Genomic DNA, 25,629 nt, shown 5'->3' with positions numbered 1-25,629 from the left:
TATGTTTAAATTCCCAAAAACAAAGATTATTGGAATAAATGTGATTCTCCAAACCAGTCTGGTTTCCAGTGTTGCACAGCTTTCCGCCTGCAGTGAGTGTTCATACAAAGGTTTTCACACATCGCCTCTCTGTTCCCCCCCCCTCGCTGTAGTTCGGAGACTCTCAGCAGCTTCGCTTAGTACGCATTCTACGCAGCACTGTGATGGTGCGGGTTGGAGGAGGCTGGATGGCTCTGGATGAGTTCCTGGTGAAGAACGACCCCTGTAGAGGTAAGATCAAACGTTCACCACAACAAGTCATAATGCAGGACTAATAGAGGAAATACTGAAAAGTGCACACATCCAGTTGTGTAGAATAACTACAACATTGCAGTTTGGGTCATGAATGCATTTCGGAAGGGGAACAATGCTGGATGTCCATCAATCTGATTTTGACACTGAGCTCCACAATTAAATAACAGCTGGAGTGAAATAACACAGCACTGTTGGCAGATTTTTTTGTTTTATTGTTGAATTAGTTTTATTATTATTTTTAGCAAAGTCGAGGTACAATCACTGATCCCCGCCTACATATGTAGAGCAGGATGAGTCCTCTCTGTGTTAACGTCAGGTGAAAACGCTCTCTGTACTCTGCTTGTTTCTGCTGTCTTCTGTATTAATGATCAACTTCTGTATTTCCTGCTAAACCTTCCTCCTGCTGAACGTGATATCATTTCTTCTAGTTCATCACCACGGAAGCAAAATGTTGCGCTCGGAATCAAACTCTTCAATTACTCAGTCTCCTATAGGTTGGCAAATCTCAAACTATCTCACCTTGCTCCATGAACCCACCTGTGGTATGTGTGTCTGCACATCCGAGTGTCTTGTGCTTGTGTTGGTGTGCCATAGCTGTGTGTGAGCGCTCATCGTGAATGACCGGCTTCACTCTCGATCAACTGTCATTCAGCTCCGGCTGGTTTTCATGCATGCAGTCGTTTTGTGTGAGTCACATCACCCGATGTCACTTTCTCTAAGGCAATATTTTGGGACTTGACGCGGCAAATGAGCCTTTTTTTTGTATCCCTCAGCATATTCTCAGCCGAGCTTCTTTTGCAGTTTTCAGGTTTGCTTGACAATCAAACAAACGAAACCCAATGAGAGGTTCTGGTGATGCTTAGCCGAATATATCACCCGTAAATATAAAACTGAACTAACGTCGTCATTGGGGAAAATGATAAAGTTGTCTCTATATATAACACACACACACACAACAAAACTGAAACAGTATTCATAGCACTGTTTACTTTGTTTGACCGTGTGTCTTAGTGATTTAATCTGCATGTCAGCCAGTTGGTTTTTTGGCACATCTGGTGCGAGGTCTGTTTGGTTTCACTGTGTGTATATTATGTTATTCTTGGTTTTGTAATTCTCTTCATTTGGGCCGTTTGGGTGTGGGAGTGTTTGGCCTCACTTTGATTTGTTTGAATCTGTTCACCGTTTGTTTAGCAGTCCAAGCAAACCAAAAAAGTATTGCTGGTTGAGAAACAAAGTTGATTCCACTACTGTTGCAGCAGTATGGAGGAGATGTGACACAGCATGAGTCTTGTGTTGTCATTGTTTATTCAGTATTTTAATCTTTTATTTGTATTCAATTGAAATATTCTGATTTATTTAAAACACATTATGGTAACTCTTTATCTTGTATATTTCCCAATAAGTTTTTTTTAAGAAGTTGCCTGGAAATAACTATGTAATGTGGTGCTAAAAGAGAACAGCTGTTGGAAATTGCATACTTAAGTACTGCACATGACATACTCGGTATGTATTTATACTATAATGAGTAGTAGGTTAGTCTGTGGTTTCAAACCAATTAATTCTTATTAATTCCTAGTGTAGCCTACAAAGACTATTAGTTGCCAAAATGCCATTTTTTGAAATTTCTCCATAGCCAAGAATACAATACAAAACAAAAAATATGAATATATGAAATATGATGACAAATGAATAATCAGTTCTTTCAAGGAAATTTCTATTTCACCCATAATTGATACCAAACTACATATTTATTCATGGGAAATTAGGGACATAAAGTGGAAAGTAAATTGTTAACTCACATCATCATCAACACAAAATGACGAATAAAAGTAATCCCAGCAGTTGTATTTATTTAATATGGCTCATTTGGACTGTCATTTCTTAGCTAAAGGCAGGACCAACTTGGAGCTGCGAGAGAAGTTCATCCTCCCGGAGGGAACCACTCAGGTGATGGCGAGCTTCCGTTACAGAGGCCGAAGATCTCGGCCGTCATCCAGAGGAGCTTCTCCCAACAGATCCACCTCCAGTCAGAGCTGTGCAGTCCCATCGAACCCAGCAGTGACCAGCACACCCAAGGTAAGAGGCTCTACTCTGCCGTGAGAGCCAGTTACCTGTCCCACTGTGGATTGATCACTCCCCGTCATGCTTTTCCTCTTATTTATACATGCCATATTTCATTTTTTTGATCACGTTCTTGTTCATTTTTTGTGTTTCTTCCATCCAGTCTTTCTGGTAGTTTTTGATTTGTGAATCCATATCTGTGTTTTTTTGATTTGCCATTGTTTCCCAGACTCCCCAACACATTGTCCGCAATTATGATAAGCCCTGGCTTACAAACAGCAAACCCTCCACTCCTCTTAAATCATCAGACTCCTTTGGGAGCCAAGGTTCATCCTCAGAGGTATAGTCATATAGTCATTTACACCACATGATGTGGGCCGCTTCAGATTTATGACCCAACTGAAATCTGCTGCACGACTATCAAAACAGAGACAAAATACATTCATCACCAGTAAGGACACATAGAGCACCTAGTTTCTAAAAGGTGTATTTGTTAGAGGTACATATTTCTGATTTCCAATTTTAATCTGCAGCGGAAAAACTAAATGTGTTTGAGACTTTAGTTGGGTCTATAAACTCTAACTCCTTTGATTACTAATGGACGGAATCTTTCCTTCTTGCTTGACAAACATGTCTGTCTCATTTTATTTATTTATAATATGAACAACTTTATATGTGATTCATGCATGTGTGATTGTGTAATGACTTTCTAACTACTTTAATTCAAATACTAACTGCAAAGTGAAATTCCTACATTGTTGCAAAAATAACGTTTTTGAAACTAACTCAACAACTTACTTTCCGGTACAACTATTTATGCACTTAATAAATACTGTTTTCTCAAACAGTGTCATTATACTGTGCAGTTTACGTCCATTGATTACAAATCAAAGTAATTCATGTTCTGTTTTTTGCAGAGTACTCCGGTTCAAGGCAGCAAATTACGTCTTCCTGGGTACTTGTCAGGTAAAGGATTTCAGTCTGGTGAGGAGGGGACCTTGATCAGCGCTGCCGTACTGAAAGCTCGGACACAGATGATAGGTGGTGAGTGGAGAGCAACTTTAGTGACTCTTTTCATCACATTTTGAAGAAAGTTCATTTTTCTCTGTTGGAGCAGACTCTTAGCTCCTTCACCATGTTTGAATTAAGGTAATGGGAACAATGTTGAGGTTGCAATAACACGTTTCAGGGGTCTAAAGGAGGGATTTCTAGTTTATAGAAAATGATTGGTGAAGCATCTGAGGTGTCGGGTTCGATTCCCGGCTTCTCCAATGCAATGTCGATGTGTCCTTGGGCAAGACACTCAACCCCAAATTGTGTGTGGCTGGGTGTGAATGTTAGTTAGTCTGATGGGCAGGTGGCACCTTGCATGGTAGCCCCTACCATCAGTGTATGAATAGGTGAATGCCATGTAGTGTACAAGGGGTGTGAGTGGTCGTAGGACTAGAAAGGCGCTATGCGAGAAGAAGTCCATTTTCCATTTAAAAGGCTACAGATGTAATGATGGTGGCTGCAAATGAATGTCTTACTTTACCTAGAAGGCAACACATTCGCCTCTGACAGCTTGTATTGATTTTTTAATCGCTAGCCAGTGGCAAAACACTGATACCTCTATTGATCAGGCTCATTCTTAGTGGTTAACTATTGTCCTTTTATCTTTCTAGAGCCAAGGAAAAATTCGAGCCGACCTGGCAGTAAAGCAGGAAGCAGAGGGAGCAGTCGCAGAGGAAGTGACGCCTCTGACTTTGACATCTCAGACATCCAGTCCGTGTGCTCAGACGTTTCGGAAACAGTCGGGGAGTCAACCCGCGCGACGCCGCGTTCTACGTCCCGTCAACACGGAGGAAAACCCTCCAAGATCCCCACTCCTCAGAGAAGAGCCACTCCCACAAGCAAACTGGCCAAGGCATCCAAGCGATAGTCAGTGGCCTTGAAAGCAAACAACCCAGGAGCTAGTTGCACCCTAAAACACGTAACGGACACTGGAGACATCTAACTTAAAAGACTACAAATGTGTTGAGTGTTATTTAAATCGTTGCGAAGATGTAAAATATTCTGTTGAGAGGCAATATGGTTTAATATTATGTGAGAATGAAATGTTAATGGCCTTGTGCATTTGTTTTTAACGTATTTAATTTTTTGTGAAATATTTCAAATTGTTTTTATTGTATTTTATTTTATTCTATTGATGCAAAACCTGTAGAGGTTTGACGAACACTAGAAAACCGGATAATGTTGTACGGTTAGCTAACATTTCTAAAAACACTAATGAAGTTCAACACGCGGGATATAGCGCTCTGAGAGTTACTGAATGTACTGTGATTTATGTTTGCTGATGTTTGGAGTAGATGGTGCATCATGGTACCATTTGAGGCACTGCAATTATCTATTTAAGTGATATGATATACTGCCAACATGCATTTAAAGGGCAATGCAATACACTACAATAAACCCCCAGTAAGCACTGCAGAAACCTTTGAAAAATACTATTTAAGGCAAGTAGCAGAAACGCCGTAATCATAAAGCTTTTAAGTCCTGTTTGTTTGTTGTCAGCTGCAGTCCCTGTTTCATTCACGTCACAGCAGTGTGTGCTTGAAGGGGTGACACTCCACGTAGACTTTCTCTTGTGCATCCATGTCAATGTATGGTTAATTTCGGTAGAGCTGAAATTGTCACTGTAACATTACTTTGTAATAAACCTGCTTGCAGAAAGCCACCAGAGGCTAATGTGGACCACAGAATGCTCTCTGCTTTGAGTTTCAGCTCATTTTATTAGCCGTGCTAGCAGTAGTCTGTTGGTTGGGGGGTAATAATAGCAAAGGCATGTCATTATTCTCATGCGGGCAATACGATTGATTTTGATAGTATGATGTGTTTGATATGTGTATTATCCTTGTTTATATTTGGAAACTAATCTATCTATCTATACATGTATGAATATCTGTATGAGTATGAATATACATGCATATATATTCATATATATATATATATTATATAATATATATAATATATATAATATAATATATATGTATATTATTATTCACGAATATATATATGTTATATATATAATATATATAATATAATATATATTGAATATATGTATATATTATTATTAACCAATATATATATATTATATATATATAATATATATTATATATATAATATATATATATAATATATATCTTAACAATAAGGAGACTCATCAGAAGCAGCTGCCTTATGAGCAGAGGATGCTGGAAGAACTCAGAGTAAGGAAAGAAACAGTAAAGTAAGATATTGTCTCGACACGTGGAGAGAGAGTTGAAGGAGTTGTGTCAGACGTAATGGGGAACTGAACATGCGCGTAATGGGGAAATGAACTGCGCAGACATAAAAATGATGAGCATTCATGAGTTCATGAGCATTCCCCACAAAACACCTGGTAATCAGTGATACGAGAGAACTATGCATGAAGTAAATAACATTTTAAATATCTTTAACTCGAGCAGGGCAATTCTCTTTTGCAGTGCTGTCAGACAAGATGTGAGCTGCATGTTATAATATGTGTTTTAATAATAAATTATTCACCGAACGTTGTTTCCAGGAGGCATGGTACACGCAAGAACGCCGTTTGTCATTGTCTGAACCAAGTTTAATTTGATCCTCTGCCCATCTGGAGTACCACTGACTATAACCCTTTTACCATTTTCACTTTAAGTTGTTGTAAATTCATTGCTCCTGTCATTATCTTCATAGGATCAGCCCCCTTAAATCCTAACATTTTGCTGACTGATCTCAGAGTCTGACATCTCTGATGAACAGGCAGAACAGATGATCGCTTGGCTAAAAGGTACATTTTTAGTCTCTCAAGTTGTTGATGTCCCTTTAATGTCGGGACCCAAAGCCCAGTGGAAATCACCACAGAATCTCTCTGTCTCCTGGATACGCCATGGCACAGTGAGTGAAACACTTCTACAGGGCGATGCAATGCAATGAGATACACAACTGTCAACATGTGGGGATCCTCTGTTTCCTGTCTCTCTGCAACGTCAACTGTCAAAGGCAGATATGCTCTCCAAAATAAACAAAAGTATTGAATAATTAATGTCTGCTGGCTACCATGTGGCTAGCAACATTACTGACAGAACGTTACTGAATGTACGATGATTCTTATTAACAGTAGTTTTTTACAGGTTTTGCAGTATTTCCATTACTTTTGTTCAGATTTCCCAGGAATGTCTCCTCCCAGACGCCTCGCCTGAGTTCCTGGTTACAGTCAGAAGATCCTTAATCCTGCCAGCAAGGAACCAATGGCTGAACTTCCTCTCTGATTTTGATGCTCTGTCTTCAGGTTGAGTCCTAGACCAGCCTCATCTCATTGAGTAAACATTTCAATGTATTATATATAAGGCCAATGAAGCTCATGTCCTCTCACTGTCATTATCCACAGTTGGTAATATTACAAAGCAATCGATAGCGATCACATCCAAGTAGAACTACAGGATATGATCATGTGAGCATCTGCGCCTCTTAAAGCTGTTCCTTTTAGCTTTGCTACATTGTCATTGACTTCACTGTGTTGATGCTTAGCTTTTGCTGAAACCATCACATGAATTTCACTAAAATGAAATGTGAAGTTGATAGTTTTCCAAAAACAGACAAAACTTAACAACAATCTTACCGTGAACCTGTAAATATTGTTTCATCAAAAGTAACCGGGTTTTTGCTGAAGTACCATCCACAGAATTCACTTGTTTGATTTTGAGAAGAACAGTAGAGATATTTTGATTTCATTTCATATTTTCCATTTCTAAATCCATAAGAGAAAATAACAGGCTGTAACATTTCTGTCTCTGTGCTCTCTTCTCTCTTTCACTGAGGTCTGACACTTTCTTTTTTCTTCCTCTTCCTCTGTCCTTTCTCCACCTAGCCTTCTCTTTTTTGAGGTATCGCTGCCTTCTTTCAACGTCTGCATCCCGACGTGCCGCTGCTGCAGGGGCGCCGTTTCCTAACAAATACAAGCATGCCATTTTTAACAAATGTTTTAAAAAGTATATAACAAATACATTCCTAATCAATTAACGATGAATACCAACACATGCTGGAAACACTATTCCAACTCTTAACGTCCACCCTGTTACTGTGCAAAACAGCAACAGGGTGGATGGTAACAGGAGGGACACATTTTATGCTAAAGTTAGCCATTACTACTCATGAGATGAAAAACAAACTAGATTATTATCCTGCCACAAATGTATGCTACTTACAGAGTCACATGACTTGTCAGGGGGAATGAGCAGGGGGGGGGGGGGTCTGCCTCAGAGTAACAGGGGGGACAGTCGACTAATGGACAAAACATATCTTAAACATTTTAAGCGCAACAAAAAATAACATTGGGTGAGGAATATTAATAGCGCTATACAACAATAATAAAAAATATTAGTTTGATTTATATTACTTATATTTGTATCTTAATTTAACCAAACATGATTGGGGACATGGCAGTTTAGCCTACTTGTGCTAAAATTGGAACACTTATTTTTGATTTAATTAATCCTGCGTACATATCATAGTGTTCTATGGTAAGACAAGCTTTTAGAAAGAATTATAAACCCATCTTTACACAAAGTATACCGTATTATGTAGTGGGGACTCAAATGGCACCAAATGCTTGGAATGACCCAAATAATATAACAGTAATAGTAATAACATAATAATATATATAACATAATATAATAGTATTTTATACTTTTATGGTAAAATCGAACACATGTTCCAAAAAAACGAACAGTTAAGTACATTTAAAAACAAAAAGTATTTCCAATGTGTCTATGTGATAAAGAATAATCTAAAATTCAAGCCATTGGTTAAAAGTACTTGACATTTTTTGAAAGAAAATGGAAGGAAGTATGTCATGGGATATGAAAGTTGCTGAGCAGGAGTGAACAAATATAATGTATATCATGCAATTTTGCTCCTCAATCAAATAGTTTTTGGGGGCATTCTGAGGATTCTTGGGGCATTTGCCATGGGGCATTCATTTCTGACACTGGAAACTGCTACCAACTGTATATCTCTGTTATTCCTTCGTTTTCTACAATCTTCTCATAGCCCGGTTGTTAGATGCAGTGTGGAGATTTAGATTGAAGATGTGGTCTACTCTGGGTGGAATGTTTGCAGAGCATCTTGTGTTTAGCTGTGACATACTACATCTTTCTCTCAGTGAGACTCGACGAATGCTAAAACGCTGTCTTGAATGAACAGACACTAAATATGATTGTTTTTTAAAGCAATTATTAAAGTTTCTACAACAGTCCCAACAAAAGTCTATTTTTTTCTAACTGTACCAGTGGTTGTGTAAAGACACAGCAGCTCTGCACACTTACGTTTTCTGAGAGATGCATTGTACACAACTTTGCTGAAGCACAGGCTTACTCTTAAACATTGCTGTTATTTTTCTCCTTTCAATAGCAACATAAAGGCCCTGATATGTTCACCTACATTTCCGAAATGTGATGACTCCGTTCACTGGACTTGTAGTGACTGTAGGTGTAACTGGCCTATGAGAATCGACAGATCCCCTGGGGACCAAAGGTGGAGTGGAGCTCAGGAGTCAGGCTCGTGTGAGACCCAGAGCTTTGAATGGTCCTCCTGTTCAGCTCAAACACTGGGCCGGGGATGGCACTGTAGAGTGGGATATATCCTCACACCAGGAACTGGAAAAGACCCGCCTGCAGGAGCCCTGCGACTTTACTTTTCAGGAATATGTGAGTGTTGAAATATTTCTCTTTTTATTTTTTCTTAATTATTTTTTTTCATACATTTTGAAAAGGGTTTGTATATGATGTCAGGTTGCTGATCAAAAGGAGGATTATCTTGTGATGAGTGTATTACGGTAGTTTTTCTCTGTTTTGGTAAAACTTGAGAACGATTGCATGGGCAATTCAATTCAGTGGGCACACTCTTATCATAAAATAGATATCAGTAACTTTGGTAAACAAAGCAATTTAAATATTTTATCTTTAAAAATCTTAAAATGACAATTTTACCAGTTTGGATTTGATATGTAAGGTTAGGTCAAGAATTGTAATGTGACTTTTTTCCCCTAAATCTTTAGGATTCATTCATAGAAATACTTTTCAAACTAATTTGAGTGCCTGACTGAACTTTAACAGCCTACTGTACACTCATATATCAGTTCATCTGATTTCTTGAACAACTGATTTATTTAATTGTTGTACTGCAGGCACTTCTAGCCCCTGACTTCAAACATTTAAAAATGCCAGCCTACAAAGAAATGCTGGGGTTTGCAGCACTTTTTGCCTTCCTCGGACTGACCCAATGTCAAAAGATGCCAAGTAAGTTTTAATTTTTTCCCATACTTATTTGATGACTACAACATATTTACCACTGTATAAAAATGAACACTAACACTGGATCATCCCCGAAACAATACGCTGGTTCTATATTGTTGGACTTGTTAAACGTGCTGCTGCTATCTTTGCCAGCACAATCTTAGTCGGCCTTTTCTTGCCTAATAAACGCAATATATAAAACAGAACTGACAATAATCACAGGCATCATGTTAATTATCTGCAGTGACTATAGTTTTCCAGGCTGAACAGTGTACTACGGCACCATGACCAGCAGATGCCAGTGTTTGTCAGTTCATAGTCCATTGTTTGCCTTCACAGTCAAGCAGTCAACCCAGAATCATGTCTCCTGCTCTCAGTGCTGTGGGGACACTAGTAGGTCAAGAGATCATCCTGGGGTTAAACTGTGTACATAAACCTTTGAAGCCCAGAGTCTCCGCTTAGTCTCCCTGTTACCATGACTACATTTGTTCACCCAATGTTTTTTTCTACCTACGGTGTCCTACTCACAGATAAAACGGTCAGAAATAGTGTAAGCAGTGCTGAGCAATATTAATAACAGTCATAATGTTTTTTCAATGTAAACTGCTGCCAATTTTAAGATGATTTTATTTCGTTATGCTGGCCTATTGACTGTAAAACATGGCAGTGAGAGACAAGCCTGCAGAGTTAGGACGCAGACAGAAGGTGATTTTAAAGTCAAACGGGTGACTTGTTAACATGCAGTAAGAGGTATCAAGTTCTTCTTTGTTATAGATTCGTCTTTTGAGTTATTTTCCACTTGAGTCTTAATATTTGTAATCAGAGTCTTTCAACAGCTCTCACCCACGCTCGTTTTTAATCGTACAGGTAACACCACAGCCAAGCTGATCTCATTTAAACTGCAGCACAAACGTCCTGTGTTTGAAATTCAGAAGCCAAATCCATTAAATCCGATAAACAGCCTCTTCCTGTTAATGGGTTTCATAAATGACCTCATTCTACCTGTGAAGAGATGGGATTATTAATGACAATGAGTAATGCATTCATTAAAAATGAATCAGTAATATCAGCGACTTAGAAGTAGTCCTGCAGCTTTGACGCTGACTCGTTGTGATGTCAAACTGAGCTCAGTGTTTGTTCTGTGAGGTTTTGATCTACTGAAGGAGTTTCATGTGACTGAGTCGAAAGGAGTGAGGAGAGTGGACGGTTCTCAACCTGAGGCGGTGGCCTACCGCGTCAACCCCTCTATCCATCTCCGGAGGACCATGAGGTACAGCATTAGACTGCCTGAGCCCTGTTATTTCCAATGAAGCTGGAAAAATGATCAAAGACCAATTTAACACCGCCTGAAACCTTTGTTTTTACTGATCTAAAGTAGTTTAACTTCTCACCCGGCTGCAGTGACATAGAAGCGCACTCCAGGGTGTGTTAGTGTAATACATCGTGACAACTCTGCTTCGTTTAGTTTAATATAGGATCCCCATTAGCTGTGCAATAAAGCATAACATTAATACGAATGAATACAAAACGTACTGCTGACTCTCAACACAGCTCCCAGTAAATTCCCATTTGCTGGGCGTGGTTATAGGTGCAACAAAGCACACCCAGCAGCGTTGCTGCATGTGGTTAGAGGCTTGAAATGTTCAAGCTGAGTTGAAGCAAAATAATGCTTTTCAGACTGGTGTTAAATTACTCTTAAAAGCATAAACATGCCAGCATTGTATTGTGACCATGTTTACATGCTGAGAGTTTAGCTCAAAGCACCGCTAAGCCTCACAGAGCTGCTGTCGACTCTTTGTCTTGTTTTTTAATGAAATCTTTAAAAAACCTTGCAGGGAACTCAGCGCTGCCGACAGATCCTGTATTTTGCCCCTGACTTAAGTGGACATCTGCTTTGTTCAAATTGAAGAAACAAAGAATGTCTGTCTGCTAAATAGTGCATTGTCAAAAAAATGTTTACAAAAAGTTACAAAGAAATGTGTCGCACGCTAAAGTGGAATATAAAATCCAAGGAGCTCTGTTACTACTTATCCACGTTCTTATATAATATAAAACCCCTAGCTCTCTAACCCCCGACTCTTTTGTGACAGCGATGTGTATCCAGATGGACTTCCCTCCGACTACTCCGTCATCGCGACATTTAAGGTGACCAAGGACGCTGCCAAGAAATCCTGGGACCTGTGGCAGGTCAGTGACCCCAAGGGTCGGGAGCAGGTTGGCCTGCGTTTCCAGGGCGAAACGCGCTCTTTAGACTTCTTCTACACCAGCCCCCGTGGGAGCCAAATGCTGCGGACCTTCCATGGCGTGGAACAGTTATTTGACGGAGAGTGGCACAAGTTGGCGCTGAGCGTGAAGGGCAGCCGGGTGAAGCTGCTGATAGATTGTGTAGAGGTCCGTGTGGAGTCCATTGATGGGCCGAGGCCGGTCATCCATCGGGGCTACACCTCCATCGTCAAGCGGGCTGCAGGAGATCGCTCTGTGTCTGTACGTTCACAGCTTGGAATTATATATATATATATATATATATACATATATATATATATATACATATATATATATATATATATATATATATATATACATATATATATATACATATATATATAAGTAATTTTTCAACTTCCTTTGATTTGGGATACAACTGTTTCTCACATTATCTCCTGTCTCTTTCCAGGTCGACCTCCAGCAGATGGAGGTGTCATGTGACCCAGAGCAGGCTTATTCAGAGGGCTGCTGTGAGCTTTCCAGTGTGGTGAGTCAGCTCCCATTCAACATGGTTTCACTCTCTCTGTTGGTGATGTGTTTTTGGTTTTAATGCCCTTGCCTTGCCTTTCTATCCATGGCAGTGTGGAGGGTACGCAGAGATCGGCCTAACAGCCGGACGAGCGTCTTGCAAATGCATGCACGGACAACCCGGCATTCAAGGACCTCCAGGAACAAAGGTTAACTTACCTGTACAGTGAATATTGGCTGACCATCCTGAAGTTGAATCTATGTTGACATATTTTTTTTATTCCTCTTCAGGGTCACATAGGTCTTCCAGGAAAAGCCGGCGACCAAGGAAGACAAGGAAACTGGGTAATCACTTAAATGCCTCTCATGAAATGTCAACCCTAGTTGACCGGATGAATGGTGTTTACTTGTTGCATTAGCGTTAGCAGCATCCCCTTCCTCTTGCTGTACAATAAAGAGTTAAACTGAATTGTGTGAGTGGCACAGTAAAACTTGTGTTTGCGAGACAGCAGCAAAGCTGTGGAAAGTGGCAATAGAAGTACAACTGAGACACGACAGGATGGAAACAGATCTGGAAGCAGAAGCGCTTGGCGACAGTAAACATCGAGGCTCCTTTCATAATTTAAAAACTCATGTCCGCTTTGCAAAAAAAGATTTAGGACGAAGCCAAGGTAAACACACACTAATACGGATGTGACAATAAATTTGTTTTTGTCGTTCTGAAATTGCCATTTGCATCTTAAAACTGAGGCCCTTCCTGTTTAGAATATAAGATTTAACTAAAACTGGAAAGAGATCAAAGGATTTCTAATGGTTTTGCTTTTCCATTTGTAGGACGCTGAGCCAAATGTAATGAATCCCACACAGCAGGCAGTTGAGCAATAAGCCTACCCTCCAGTGTCTGGCAATGAGTAGGATTAGTGTGCCTAACTAGTGTGTGACATTTGACTCTTGAATGTCTTTATTTTTGTGGATAAGGCTAATTAATTCCCCTCAGGAAGATCAAATTGTGAAAGAGCGGAGACGTTTGAGAAAATGATGATGACCAAAGTAGTCTGCTGCAGGAGCCAGTTACTCATGCATCAATGAATGAACAAATACACTCACATTGTGTCCTTCAGGGAGCCGCAGACGTCATTATTTCCACTTTAAATTTACAACTTGTTAATCTCGTCATGCTTAGCAGTCGGTGGTATGCTGGAGCAGATCTGAGAGTCTTTTGAAAACAGTCGAGAGAACATGTGTTTAAAGAAGGAGGATTCTTTTTTTCTTACGTATGTTGTCGTTTGGCATTTAACATGGCCTTTGCACTCAAGGAAATCCCCCATGCTGCCTGAGCAAACACATGTGGGCCTCCAGACCCATGTACATTCAGAGCACATTTCCAGAGCTGTACATGTCACATATTCATGTCCTGAGTAGCAGCTGTAGCTCATCTGGGAGTAAACATCTGTCTTGTGTAACTTGTTAGAGTTTTGACCTCCTGCCAGCTTGTGAATCACAGAGCCCCAACATGTTTATCTCCTACCCTGCTGGCATCCAAGGAGGGCATTTCCTGGCACAGATATATGAACTGTCCATCTCAGGTGGTGGGTGGTCCTTTGTTCGTCAGAGCTATACTGCCTTAGTAGCGTGGTGAAGTTCACGGTTGTGCCTCACGCCGCACTGTCGGCCATCTCTGAGGTTAACCTTCGCCCAGCCGACTCTGCTTAAAGTTAGGTGAGGTGGTCAAATAAACTGACAACACAAAGGCATCCTGGAAATTGTCTAATCTGTTTGTTGACTCAGTGAAATACTGCCAACTGGGGAAACACTTTTCCTTGTACAACTGAGGAAATCAGCATCTGTACAAACAATAGTCTGGCCCGTTTTGTTATATTTATGACTTATGTTCCCTAAATCCTGCTGAACATGCGTGTGTATAGTTTCCACTAATGTTAATGTGCCTGAAACTTGAAAACATGTTCACATTTATCCTCATTTTGCCTTATAATTTTTACAGCTTATAGGAAACGTTTTTTTAAAAATACACTAATTTTCTTGCCTAGAGTAAGATGAGACGATCAATACCCATCTCATGTCTGTGCTGGCTACAGCCATGAGATGGTTAGCTTAGCTTAGCACAAAGACTGGAAGCAGAGGGAAATAGTGAGCCAGTCGTTTTTACTCTCTGGTTTTATGCAAATCAAACAAACAAGATATACATTTTAAAAAGTGAGCTTTTGTCGAGTTTCAGATCAGAAGATCAATGCCACTCTCATAACTGTCCGTTAAATATGAGCTACAGCCAGCAGCTAGTTAGCTTAGTCTAGCTGGAAACAGCTAGACTGGAGCTCTCCAAAGACCTTAGTACAAAAACGGAACAATAGAAACATTGTATTGTTTTACATGGGTTATCTGCTGTACTGTTTCTTGCCAAGGCACAGTGACTCCTGCCCTCACTGTCTCATTTTATGTTGCTGTTAAATGGTACACACAAGTTTTGCACTGCTTGAACAATATGTAACATGTTAACTTGTGAGCTTTAGAGGATCTGTTAACGTTAAGTGGATTTTGTTACCTTGGACACCTTTGGAAATGGACATGGACAGAACCAGGCTAGTTTAAATTTCCCCCTCCTTCCAGTCTTCATGCTAAACTAAGCCAATATCTCCTGGCCTGCAATTCATATTTCCCATGCAAGCATGAGACTTGCTAATTTCTCTAATTTCTAATTTCTAACTCTAATTTCTGGATGTTTAATAAGATAAAAAAATGCTGTCATGTCTGAACAGTTTTTCTGTCTGATGTTTTTTCAAAATCTCCCAGAAGTCCTTCACGTTTTGCATTTTACGGTCCTATTTCCCAAGATGGTCAATTCACAAAGAAATAGCTGCCGTCTTGAGATTGAGTAAAACTTGTCTTGCAGGGTATCCGGGGAAACACAGGAGACTATGGCAACATTGGCGAGTCCGGCCAAAAGGTAAGATCTGCCATTATGCTCCTACCAGGGTTTCAGTTCAGTTTGGCTTGTTCTCAGAACGCATTAATGAGATCTCACACATGTCCCCAGGGTGAAGAAGGAATCCACGGCGAGAAAGGACTGAGAGGACTCTGGGGCCAAGTGGTAATTCATCACACTCAGATTTATTATTTTATTTATCCTGAAATGTCGCAAATCTGTATTAATGACATGTTGTGTTAACAGGGAGGCCGAGGTCCTGAAGGGCTGAAAGGATTAAGAGGGGCGGCGGGCTTCAAGGTAAACTCCTGCACTGGTTCAGACTTTAACTAGACCTCTTTCATTAAGCAGCCAGCTAATGAAGTTACAGACTTTTCATTGGATTTCTGTTCAGTTCCCAGTTAAACTTTATGGATAACCCTTAATGTCGGCATTCTGACTAATTAAAGGGAGTTCGCGGACCATCTGGAGACATCGGAGAGACAGGACACCTGGGAGGAGTTGTGAGTTAACCTTTCAGACACAGCGGTGAGCCCCTTTGCAATGTAATTATTGTATGAATACTATTTTGGCCTCCTCAAAGGGTACTAAAGGCGACAAAGGACACGAAGGGATTCCCGGATTTCAAGGAGTTAAGGTATACATGTTTCCTTCTTTCCTGTCTCCTTTTTAATCTAGATATTGTGATTGAATTCCAACATGCTTGGATGTTTTTAGGGAGAAGAAGGGACCACTGGTGTAGTGGGGCGTGCCGGTTCCAGAGGAAAGCAGGTGGGTTGTTGTCTGTTCAATGGGACTCTCCTTATTCTTTGTCCGCTACCTTCAAAATTCCCTCATGTGAGCACGGATAGCCAGAGAATCATTTTGAATGTGGTAAAACATTGGAATAGAGCAATGTTTTTGGCTTACAATATTAGTTCATGTGGCTGGATTTTGGCTGAGACTAAATTGTATATGAAGGGCAGGCTCCCTGCTTCACCATGTTGCTCACTGAAGTAAATGTGTTGCATATAATGTATAACTTATGATACTCCACATGATGATTCGACAGGGTATTGTGGGAGATCCTGGAGAGAGGGGATCTTCTGGAGAGAAGGGGACGCCTGTACGTATCACAAATGAATCACATTGACATGGAAATGATGTGTTCCTATTTGTTCAATTTGATTTTCATGAATATTAAAAAGTTGCTTTATATTGATGGAATTGTTTTTTTTTCGTCTGAACTTGTGAAAACTAGGGGATCCATGGACCTGCGGGCAGAGCTGGCACCATTGGACCGAAGGTGATTCACTGCTGACACACCTGAGTGCTCTCTTACACCCCCACAATCATCTGCCTGTTTTATTATGATTATGATATTGTCTACCCAGGGCATTGTTGGAGATCCGGGCCTATCTGGCAGAGATGGTGATCTAGGAATAGAGGTATTATGTTCTGCTGATGATGATATCTTAAGGATGAAGTTCAGAAGCAGTGCAGTCGTGTTATGTTCAGTGTTATCTATTCCTCACAGGCTTATCAAGGACCACAAGGTGTCAGTGGAAAACTCGGACGAATTGGAGTAAAGGTAACTTGCCGTTCTTGTTTGTTTTTGTAAATAAAAGTTTACAATTGAGGTGTTTTTTTGCGGGTACATTTGTTGTGCGTTGTGTCTTTCACAGGGAGAGAAAGGCCTCTTTGGGCCAGCAGGAGAAATGGGTCGCCAAGGCCGACCTGTAAGTCACTTTTTCAGAAGACAAGCACATAATACGTTTTGTACGTAGAGTAGTTTGCCATCTTAAAGGAAGACAACAAAGAATAAAGCAGTCCCTTAGGTCGGTTTAATAAATGTTTTATTCTCGAGGGCCCAAGAGGTTACAAGGGTTCTGCTGGGAAGCCAGGAAGACCTGGATTTATCGGCCCACCGGGACCTACTGTAAGTACTCCAGATGCATTTCCGGAACTCCTCCAAACACCAGTTCATTTTCCTCAGGCCATTGAACCATGTCGTCTCTTCACAGGGACACGTGGGTGTGCCTGGAAAACCAGGGTCCAAGGTAATACATCCTCATCCATTACCCATTAGAAATTAAAATATGACATCAAACTCACAATTTAGTGCCACAAATAGCTGTTCAAGAAATATGTATTGGTTCATGAGCTGAATGCAATCGTATCAGGATCACTTAAAAGCTGTATAGTGCCCTGACCTTAATATGACATGAAGCATCAATGTGTTTGATAGATACTCTATTCATGGAGCAGAACACCTGTGAAATTCAGATATATCAAATATTTGCAAGCTTCTAAGTACCATTTATTTTGTATTTGCCTTTTGCAGGGTGACACAGGAATACAGGGAATCCAAGGAGTTAAAGGTGGCCAGGTACTACCTAAATATATTCCATCCTCTCTGCTCATCATGACATACACTTTGTGGTTGCTGCTTTTTTGTGTGGCCAAACCTAACAGGACATTTTCTTTTTAGGGCGAAACAGGAGTTCAGGGCCCAAAAGGAAAGGTGAGCTGTGACTCTTTTGTCAACTGCGATGAGTTGGGTCACTTAATGGAGCAGTCATGCGGGTGTGTGTTTTGTAATACGTTGATATTTCTGCCAGACTATCAACATTTCATGCTACATTCATCACATTCTCTGTTTGCAATCTGAATAGTCTGACAAATCTAACATCAATCCATCAAATGACATTGCAGACATGTGTAGAGCGTCTGTAGATGTGGTGAGGGCAGTGACACCCACAATTCCACACGTTTATTGTGTGAAAGAAAAATGAATAGCACACATTTAAATGTTCTCCAGGAGGTTTGATTTGTTTGTCATGAAAATGTACAGTTTGTTTATGCATTTGTGTATTTTTCTACATTTGCAGGTTTTTCATTTTTCATTTTATGTTCACACTTTTGCTTCCATTTTACATCTCTAGAATTGACTGTTACCACTGAGATTCTGTTACTTGCTAGTTTGCTTCACTGTTTATGTTACTCTGTTAGTTGCCATGTTTTATTATTATATTAATATGGCATAATAAGCCTTTTAAGATGTTGTGTCCATGCTGAACAGATATCTCATTGTATTCTGATGGATGGATGCACTGGCTCTAGGTTGGAGACCGGGCTGAGCAGGGTCCTCAGGGAGGACGGGGGCAGCGCGGCCCGGCGGGCCCACCTGGACGATCAGGTCCTGTCGGCGTCAAGGGGGTTCGAGGTGAAGGAGGACTAGATGGCTTTCAAGGGCCCGCGGGTCCACCAGTAAGTTAAATACAAGCCTGTATTTTTTATGTGGCTGATACCACAAACATTACAGAGTTACAGTATCAGTCTCTACTATAATCGACACTTCATCTATCTATCTCACTGACTGGCACCCACAGTGTTTGGTAACAGCTTTAGTGTCAAAATCACATTTAAAGAGTTCCATATTAGCCTGTAGTTATACATGACTCACAGCAAGGGTTTCATTTAGTGTGGCTATAAATCCATAATGAGCCTAAGGACATATTGTTGGCTTCAGTTCTTCATCGCATTTCCTCTGAGTGGCAGCCATTGCTTCAGGGTGCCCCGTCCTGTAACACTGCTCATTACATGTCCCACAGTTGGGTCCCTTCCAGTGATGGATGTGGGAATGATTTGTTACACAGGGCCCGACCCTCCCCGCTCAACACGTGATCGAGGTTTGTAAGAAAGTCATCCTGGAGCAGATGTCCACCTTTGCCAACTCAGTGAAGAGGACTTGTGCTGCAGTTTGTCCTCTGTATGGAGACGTGCCCATGGGTGCCCCCGGTCCCAACGGACAGAAAGGACCCCCCGGGCCTCTTGTAAGTTTTACAGTTTGGATGCTCATTGTTCAATCAGCCTGCAGCGATCATTGCTTTAGGTTTCACCTCCTCTTTTTTTAGGACCTTTAGCTGAGACACGCTGCCGGAGCGCTGTACATTCTCCATACATTGTTCACTTTTGTCTCCCTGGCTGAGTCAAATGCAAACACATTGAAAGGGTCTGGACTGGACTACGAGGGCTGAAGTATTTGGCAGAAAAGCTTGGAATGAAAACTTTACGGTTTTCCACGTCTCCATGAGGACAAATAAGGAGTCACAGACTAGACACTTGGTCTGTGTTGAATGTTTTTTTGGAGAATATCAAGGCTCTCGTTGGTTGGAAAGCCTTTTCCACTTTATCATACAGAGTAGAACCGATTCATGTCCCACAACTTCTTTAATCACAGTGACTCTCAGGCTGATAAATGCTCTTGACTATATGAAATAATATTCTACTATATTAGATTATGGCCAGTGAGCCTCATCTTGTGGTGTTCAATGCCAAACCAAGAACAGTGATGTATTGGTCGTGTGCAAGGTTTTCCCAACAGCCAATGAATCCGTTCAGTTTTTCAGCTGGTCAGAAGTGTGTGAAACCTAAATTGATGACTTGAAAAGAGCACCTGAGAAGAAAAGAAACATTGCAAGATTCATACAGTAAACACAGAAGAGTAACAATGTATTTTCCTACTGATGGTGTTGACAGGGTGACCCTGGTAATAATGGTGTTGATGGAGAAGTGGGCCTGCCGGGATTCTACGGAGAAGCCGGGGACCTGGGCCGAAAGGGAGGAACAGGTGTGAAAAACAAACCTGACAGATGTGGATCCTTTACTTAAACCTGCATTGATTGTTTTGTTGGCCAATTAGTGGCAGGAGAACAAGCTGTAAAGATATCACTAACATATTATCACCTTATAAAGTTGAGCAAACATTTGCTTATTCACACTTCCAGCAGATATGGAGCAACATTACATTGTTTCTCTGGCTACCTGATGAACTTACAAAATCTACATTATGTAGATCCTCCGCTATGTTTACTTGCTAGTCGCTCATTTCTTTCTGTCTGCTGTCTGTTGCTGAGCAGATAGAGTACAGTAAGTATGTGCCTTATCACAAAAAAACAGCAAAAGTGCAATAGTTACCTCTGAAATGGAGTCAAGTCAGACTCCAGTCAAGGTTTTTCTAAAGAGTGAAATACTTGAATGCACCTTCTTCTTTTCTTTCCACTACTGGAATATATCTTTCATCATGAACTGCACTGTACGAAACTGCCGAATCAAACACTGTAAAGCTGGTAGGCAAACACATTCTCGGTTCTAATTTATGGTTGGAGGCCTGGGCATGATGTCACACTCATGCCACATTCCTGTGCCAAGTCAATGAAATTGAAGAATATTTACAAGGTGTTTTAAACGTTTATTTAACAACGATCTCAGGAATACATATGGTCTTTAATCAACATGTATTTAACGTTTTTGAGTGGAGCTCACTTCTGGGGGAATAGCATTTCTGCCTGTCTGCTGTCGAGACCAATGTGTGTGTGTGTGTGTCTGGCTTGCAGGTGACAGAGGAGAGAAAGGTGATAAAGGACCCAAGGGTTATGGCCTACCTGGCTACTTTGGAGACCAGGGATCAATGGGTAAATCAATCTTACAATACTTAATACAATACTACGATACTATTGTTCCATGACTTGGTTAATCTGAGGCCTTAATAGATGTCCACATCTGGGCCGAGTCTGTGCTTCACATCCAAGGAAGCGGGGGAGTAGAGTTGTTACTGTAAGAGGAGTGTGATATTTGCCAAAAAAGAAACTATTTTTCTCTGTAAAAGCTCTGTTGTTGAAATCTGTGAAATAGTCTCAGTCAGCTAACTGAGCAGACAGAGAGGCCTGAAGACTAAACAACATGTTTGTCTTAATCGCAGGTCAGCGCGGACGTGCTGGCAGAGCCTTTAACGGCCAGCCAGGGAAGCAGGGTGAGGGGGGACACGTGGGCCGGCCTGGACTCAGAGGCCACGCAGGACTCAGAGGATCTCCAGGTGTTTGTGTCACCTCTGGGTGCACTCAGCTGAACTCCACCAGCGGGACCCCTCAGCCAGCACCGCGGAAGTTGAGGAATCGCCCATAGAGGGAAAAAAAAGAGGCTGTGTGGACGGTGAATTGATTATTGAGCTTAAAGGAGGAAAACATGGTCGATTGTTGTTTGTTAATATGTATGTTTGTTCGAATAAATTGACATTTTCATGTAAATATGCATCCCAACTGAACTTCTGGGAACAGTTTGATCTACAAGGTTTACCGAAGACAACGCCTATGTGATTTGAAGAGTGGTAGCAACATATATTTGTATAAAAAGGCCGTCTGCGTTTTTATCCATAATTTTATTTAAACTGATTTCACATATCTGAGTTGTCTTTAAACATCTGTTCTTTATAATAAAAAATCTTAACTTATACTCCTGTTTTATAGACCATTATAGACCAACAATACTTTTTTGCAGTAATAATCATTACTGTTGGACTGAATACATTTTTCTGAGTGCCACAAGCACAACATGACTCTTCGTATTATCAGAAATATGTCCTTTTGGTGTAATAAAAGTCTTGTTCGTACATTTCTTTTTTTCATTCATGTGAAAAGTTAGCTAATAATTTAGCTAGCTTGTTCACAAAGAAGGCCTCTAATGAGCATGCTCTAAAAAAAACAAGTGGAAGGCTAAAGAACTTTGTTGGTGTATGCAGCCAGTGAACAACTTTCCTCGAATAAGGCGCCATATTGGAACATAGTGTCGAGATTTCGAGATTGGGGATGCAATGGTCTGCTATGTAATAGAATCAGGGACGGTATACCTTTAAATTCAACGAAGCTCAGTGCATCTCCACAAGTGGAAGGTTTGTAAATCCTAATGATTTCTGCCAGTTGTGTTTTATTGGATTGCAAGGATTATACATGAGTTTAGCTGTCCACAGTAAACTTAATGACCTACAACCTGTGCTTTTTTCTTTTTTGAGGCGTTGTTGTAGCAATGAGAGCAAACAATTACACAAACGCCAATGTTTCCCACATGGTTCCTCGGCAGATACTGTTGTAGCGCCGTTGCTTCACATCAACACAGAGCTGCTTTGATTCCTGGCCTGTGACAACTTTCCAGCTAATAAAACCTGCCGGTCAAGTGGAATGGAGACTCTGAATTGCTCGAGTTGCGGTGTCTGTCGATCTGTATTAGCCGTGCAATGGAGCGACGCCCTGTCCAGGGCTTTTCCCCTGCTTTGTGATCAGTGTATGCTGAGAGAGAAAGGACTTAAACGAATTGTTGTTTTCCACAGCTCCAGTCTAATGGAGAAACACTTCTAAAGGCAGAAACCCACAGGGAGGTCTGCATGTGGCTCTTCTCCGTGTCTTTCCTGGCTCTCATTTGTTTCCTCTGAGAAGCCCATCGACTGTAGATCGTCATCCACCACCCCCTCTGCGACTGCAGCATCATGTCTGCCATGCTGCCCTGGATGCTACGGTCACCTCTGTCATGGAAACTATTACTAATCCACGATTATCCTCTAATTTTTCTTTCTGGGCTCAACCACTTGCTTCAGACATTGCTCACTATTTATCTCTGCGGCAAACCATACAAGTGATCAAGATAAATACGGCTTAATGCGTGTGAGCTGATTAGAACGACCCGGGACGGCTGAGCTTCAAAGGGATGGCACAGGATCGGAGGATATTAACGAGAGAGGTTTGACGTTGGCCTCAGGCAGTTCTTTAAGAAGTTTCAGAGCAACTGCCAGACACTGCAAATGTTACTTGATGTAAGCAATAAGCCAAAAGTGTTTTCTAGACGTGACAGTGAGCAGAGTGCAGATGCTGTTATGCCCAACTGTAGATTTCATTAAATATACTGTCACAACCTTTTAACCACATTCACATTCAATATTTAACATATTGGCAGAATGAGATGCTGCTCTGTGAGTGGAGACATGAGCATTTATGGTTAATTTGATTCCTCATTATTTCAATGTTCAATTTTCTTTTCTTCTTTTACAAACCCAATTGCATATTAATCATTTCATTAATTTAGCTTATTAGCAGACTTAAAACTGATTTCTCGGTTGTAAAAGATTCTGTTTTTGAGTTTTGCACAAAAATGTTCTCTCATGATCATGTGGAAACGAGTTAAAGGGCAGTGCAAGACTCTGTGAAAAGGCCTTTATTCATTTTGTCTGAAGCTGTTGGGCCATATCATGGGAGCAGTTATTAACTTGCAGCCATGAATAGCCAAATAGAAAAGAGACTGTTTACTGGTTTTCAAGCCTCTTTGAATCGTCTTTTCCCCCACATGATTGCCTGAGGGCAAATGTCTTGTCAAAAATGAGTTTAGTCATCAGTTGAGTGGAAATAGGAAACACTTAAAGCTCTTTGACATCGTTGCACTGATTTTACTGCACCAATATAGATATTTTACATCCATTTAAAAACTTTGTATGCCAGAGGAGCGCATGTTTTATACGCCATTCACACAAAACCATGTGGAATGCACAAACTACTATGCTATGTTGACAAAAGCAGTTTTCCTTCCTGACCAGTGGTTCCCAACACTATAGGGGTTCGCAAAATCAACCTTGGGCGTTACCTAATGAGTATCCTGTTATGAAATAAGAATAATAAGCTGCCACTGGATCACAAAGTCCTGGAGTGATTGAAAAAAATACAAAGAAAATATTTTTAAGGCCATGATTGTGCTTGAGATAATGTTATGTGCCGATTCAATACAAAATAAACTGAGCTCATTGACTTGTTAGGATTTGATTGCGCTCGTTGATTATAGCTGCTTTGTTTTGTTTAGGTTGCGCCCCTACTTTATTCACTTTGAACAATTTACAATTGACGTAAACTAATTATTTCACCTGTTCCCACAAGATAATGAGCTGTTCAATTGTGTCTAATTAGCAAGTTTCTAAACTGTCTTTACATGTGTTTAATTTACTCAATCATGCTTTGGCAATTTATTTCAATTACAGCATATTTGCTGCTTTTTTCTTCAATTTAAAAGGGTGCAATACAAACAGTGTGTCCTGTTCTCCTAGCATGGGCCTAATTAGCCAACATATTTACCACGCAATCTTGATTAGCTCACTGCTAAATGCAATCATTGTCACATTTCCAGTTATCAACACAGTCCACATTCATATTGATCAATGTGTCGGCCTCAGAAGACAACTCAGTGACGTATTGTAGGAAAATAAGCACAGGGATTTTCTGTGTTTCCTTCATGTTGGTTACAAACCAGAGACCGGTACATGGAGACAGAAGATTAGTCAGCATTGGAAAGTCCACTCTTACCAGCAGGGTGGCCACTCCCAGGCTCCAAACACCAACTCAGTATTTGCCTCTGTGATGCAGCAGAGTGTGCTGAGGCTCAGGGTCAACAAGGCCGTCACACCGACACCATTGCTGCTCAATCAGCATGAGATGACGTCTGATGACATCTTTAGCACTTCCTGTCAGGCGAGCTTTTAACACATCATTGTTTGATGATTTGTATTGACCGTGTCAGCAGTAGGAGAAGAAAACGTTTCCTCAAGGTGAAGGAAGCAAGAACCAATTTGAAAACACTTTAAGTCCTGCACTTAAAAGTAAAAGTAGCATCAGCAACAAAATCTTCAACGTATCAAAAGCAAAAGTTATTTTTATGGAGAAAGGCCCTCTTCAGATGTGTTATATTGTTATATATAGTATTTTAAAGTATGGATTATCATTATTAACACATGACACGCATGTTAAAACAATTGATGACTTTATAAGATGAACATATGTATTGTATGTAAAATCACAGTGAAGTAATTATTAGTTGTACTATAGCTGTCAGATAAAAGAATCAGTAAAAAGTTCAATATTTGTGTAAGCTAGTATAGTACAGTCTAAGTACAGAGTGGCATAATATTAAAATCATATTTAAGTATAGGACGTGAGTAAATACTTTGCACCCATAACCATAATGAAACCATAAAGAACAAAGAACAATCTCAAAACTACACTGTTTATCATAGCCAGAAGCTGTAATAACCGTCACTGTCATCAGATTTTCATCTTTCTGACGGTCCTTGAAGCCACGATTGACTCTGCTGAGACCAACAGTCACGTGACAACAATTCCGTGAATCTTCGACAGAACTGCATGCTGCTGAGCACAGTGGTGAGAGGACAGGAGAGGCTGCAAGTAGATGTTGTAAACATGTTAATAGCTCAATATGTAAAGCACGCAGAGCCTCTTTTTACCCCCCAACATTGGTCAGACTTGTGGACACTTGCTCAAATGTTGGATAAAGATTTAATTGTTAATTTGTTGAATTATCAAAGAAATTCAACTTGCATTTTTTCCTTTTTTTATGATTTATGGCATGGCAACTTTGTTATACTGCACAAAAGACAGTTTTGAGTTCTCTCTTCTTGTA

The 25,629-nt window shown here is 40.5% G+C and overlaps 2 protein-coding genes across 3 annotated transcripts in view; both read left to right on the top strand.

Annotated features, from left to right (window-relative positions):
• The window catches only part of dst (dystonin), a gene marked incomplete at its 5' end in the record, with an annotated part of 90,416 nt that extends 85,223 nt beyond the window's left edge, over positions 1 to 5,193 (top strand). The window contains 6 exons of the mRNA XM_079280195.1: positions 153 to 270; positions 723 to 788; positions 2,180 to 2,370; positions 2,585 to 2,695; positions 3,273 to 3,399; positions 4,020 to 5,193. Of these exons, the coding sequence (XP_079136321.1) occupies positions 153 to 270; positions 723 to 788; positions 2,180 to 2,370; positions 2,585 to 2,695; positions 3,273 to 3,399; positions 4,020 to 4,276 (870 nt within the window). The 3' untranslated portion in view covers positions 4,277 to 5,193. The remainder of the gene's footprint in view (positions 1 to 152; positions 271 to 722; positions 789 to 2,179; positions 2,371 to 2,584; positions 2,696 to 3,272; positions 3,400 to 4,019) is intronic.
• Positions 5,194 to 8,976: 3,783 nt separating this feature from the next.
• On the top strand, positions 8,977 to 22,607 carry LOC306786013 (uncharacterized protein). Of its 2 annotated transcripts, XM_079280638.1 has the most exons (28): positions 8,977 to 9,101; positions 9,581 to 9,692; positions 10,836 to 10,959; positions 11,780 to 12,173; positions 12,364 to 12,441; positions 12,536 to 12,631; positions 12,714 to 12,767; positions 15,331 to 15,384; positions 15,475 to 15,528; positions 15,610 to 15,663; positions 15,813 to 15,866; positions 15,947 to 16,000; positions 16,081 to 16,134; positions 16,415 to 16,468; positions 16,604 to 16,648; positions 16,737 to 16,790; positions 16,880 to 16,933; positions 17,028 to 17,081; positions 17,210 to 17,281; positions 17,367 to 17,402; positions 17,687 to 17,731; positions 17,834 to 17,866; positions 18,466 to 18,612; positions 19,002 to 19,178; positions 19,885 to 19,975; positions 20,742 to 20,819; positions 21,107 to 21,336; positions 22,508 to 22,607. In XM_079280638.1, exons 2-27 carry the CDS (start codon positions 9,614 to 9,616, stop codon positions 21,307 to 21,309), a joined length of 2,292 nt encoding a protein of 763 aa, XP_079136764.1. In that variant the 5' UTR covers positions 8,977 to 9,101; positions 9,581 to 9,613; the 3' UTR covers positions 21,310 to 21,336; positions 22,508 to 22,607. The 2 variants fall into 2 exon arrangements, with proteins under 2 accessions (XP_079136764.1, XP_079136763.1); XM_079280637.1 differs by lacking the exon at positions 22,508 to 22,607 and having other exon boundaries at positions 21,107 to 21,793.
• Positions 22,608 to 25,629: the final 3,022 nt, after the last annotated feature.

This window comes from Melanostigma gelatinosum (assembly GCF_949748355.1).
Source record: "Melanostigma gelatinosum genome assembly, chromosome: 12".
NCBI lineage: Eukaryota > Metazoa > Chordata > Actinopteri > Perciformes > Zoarcidae > Melanostigma > Melanostigma gelatinosum.
This window is presented reverse-complemented; position numbering and strand designations above follow the sequence as displayed.

Coding starts and splice junctions, on each gene's coding strand:
- LOC306786013 (XM_079280638.1), top strand. CDS start 9,614: ATGCCAGCCTACAAAGAAATGCTGGGGTTTGCAGCACTTTTTGCCTTC. Junction 15,867..15,946: donor CAGGACACCTGGGAGGAGTT/GTGAGTTAACCT, acceptor GCCTCCTCAAAG/GGTACTAAAGGCGACAAAGG. Junction 17,082..17,209: donor TGGGTCGCCAAGGCCGACCT/GTAAGTCACTTT, acceptor TTTATTCTCGAG/GGCCCAAGAGGTTACAAGGG.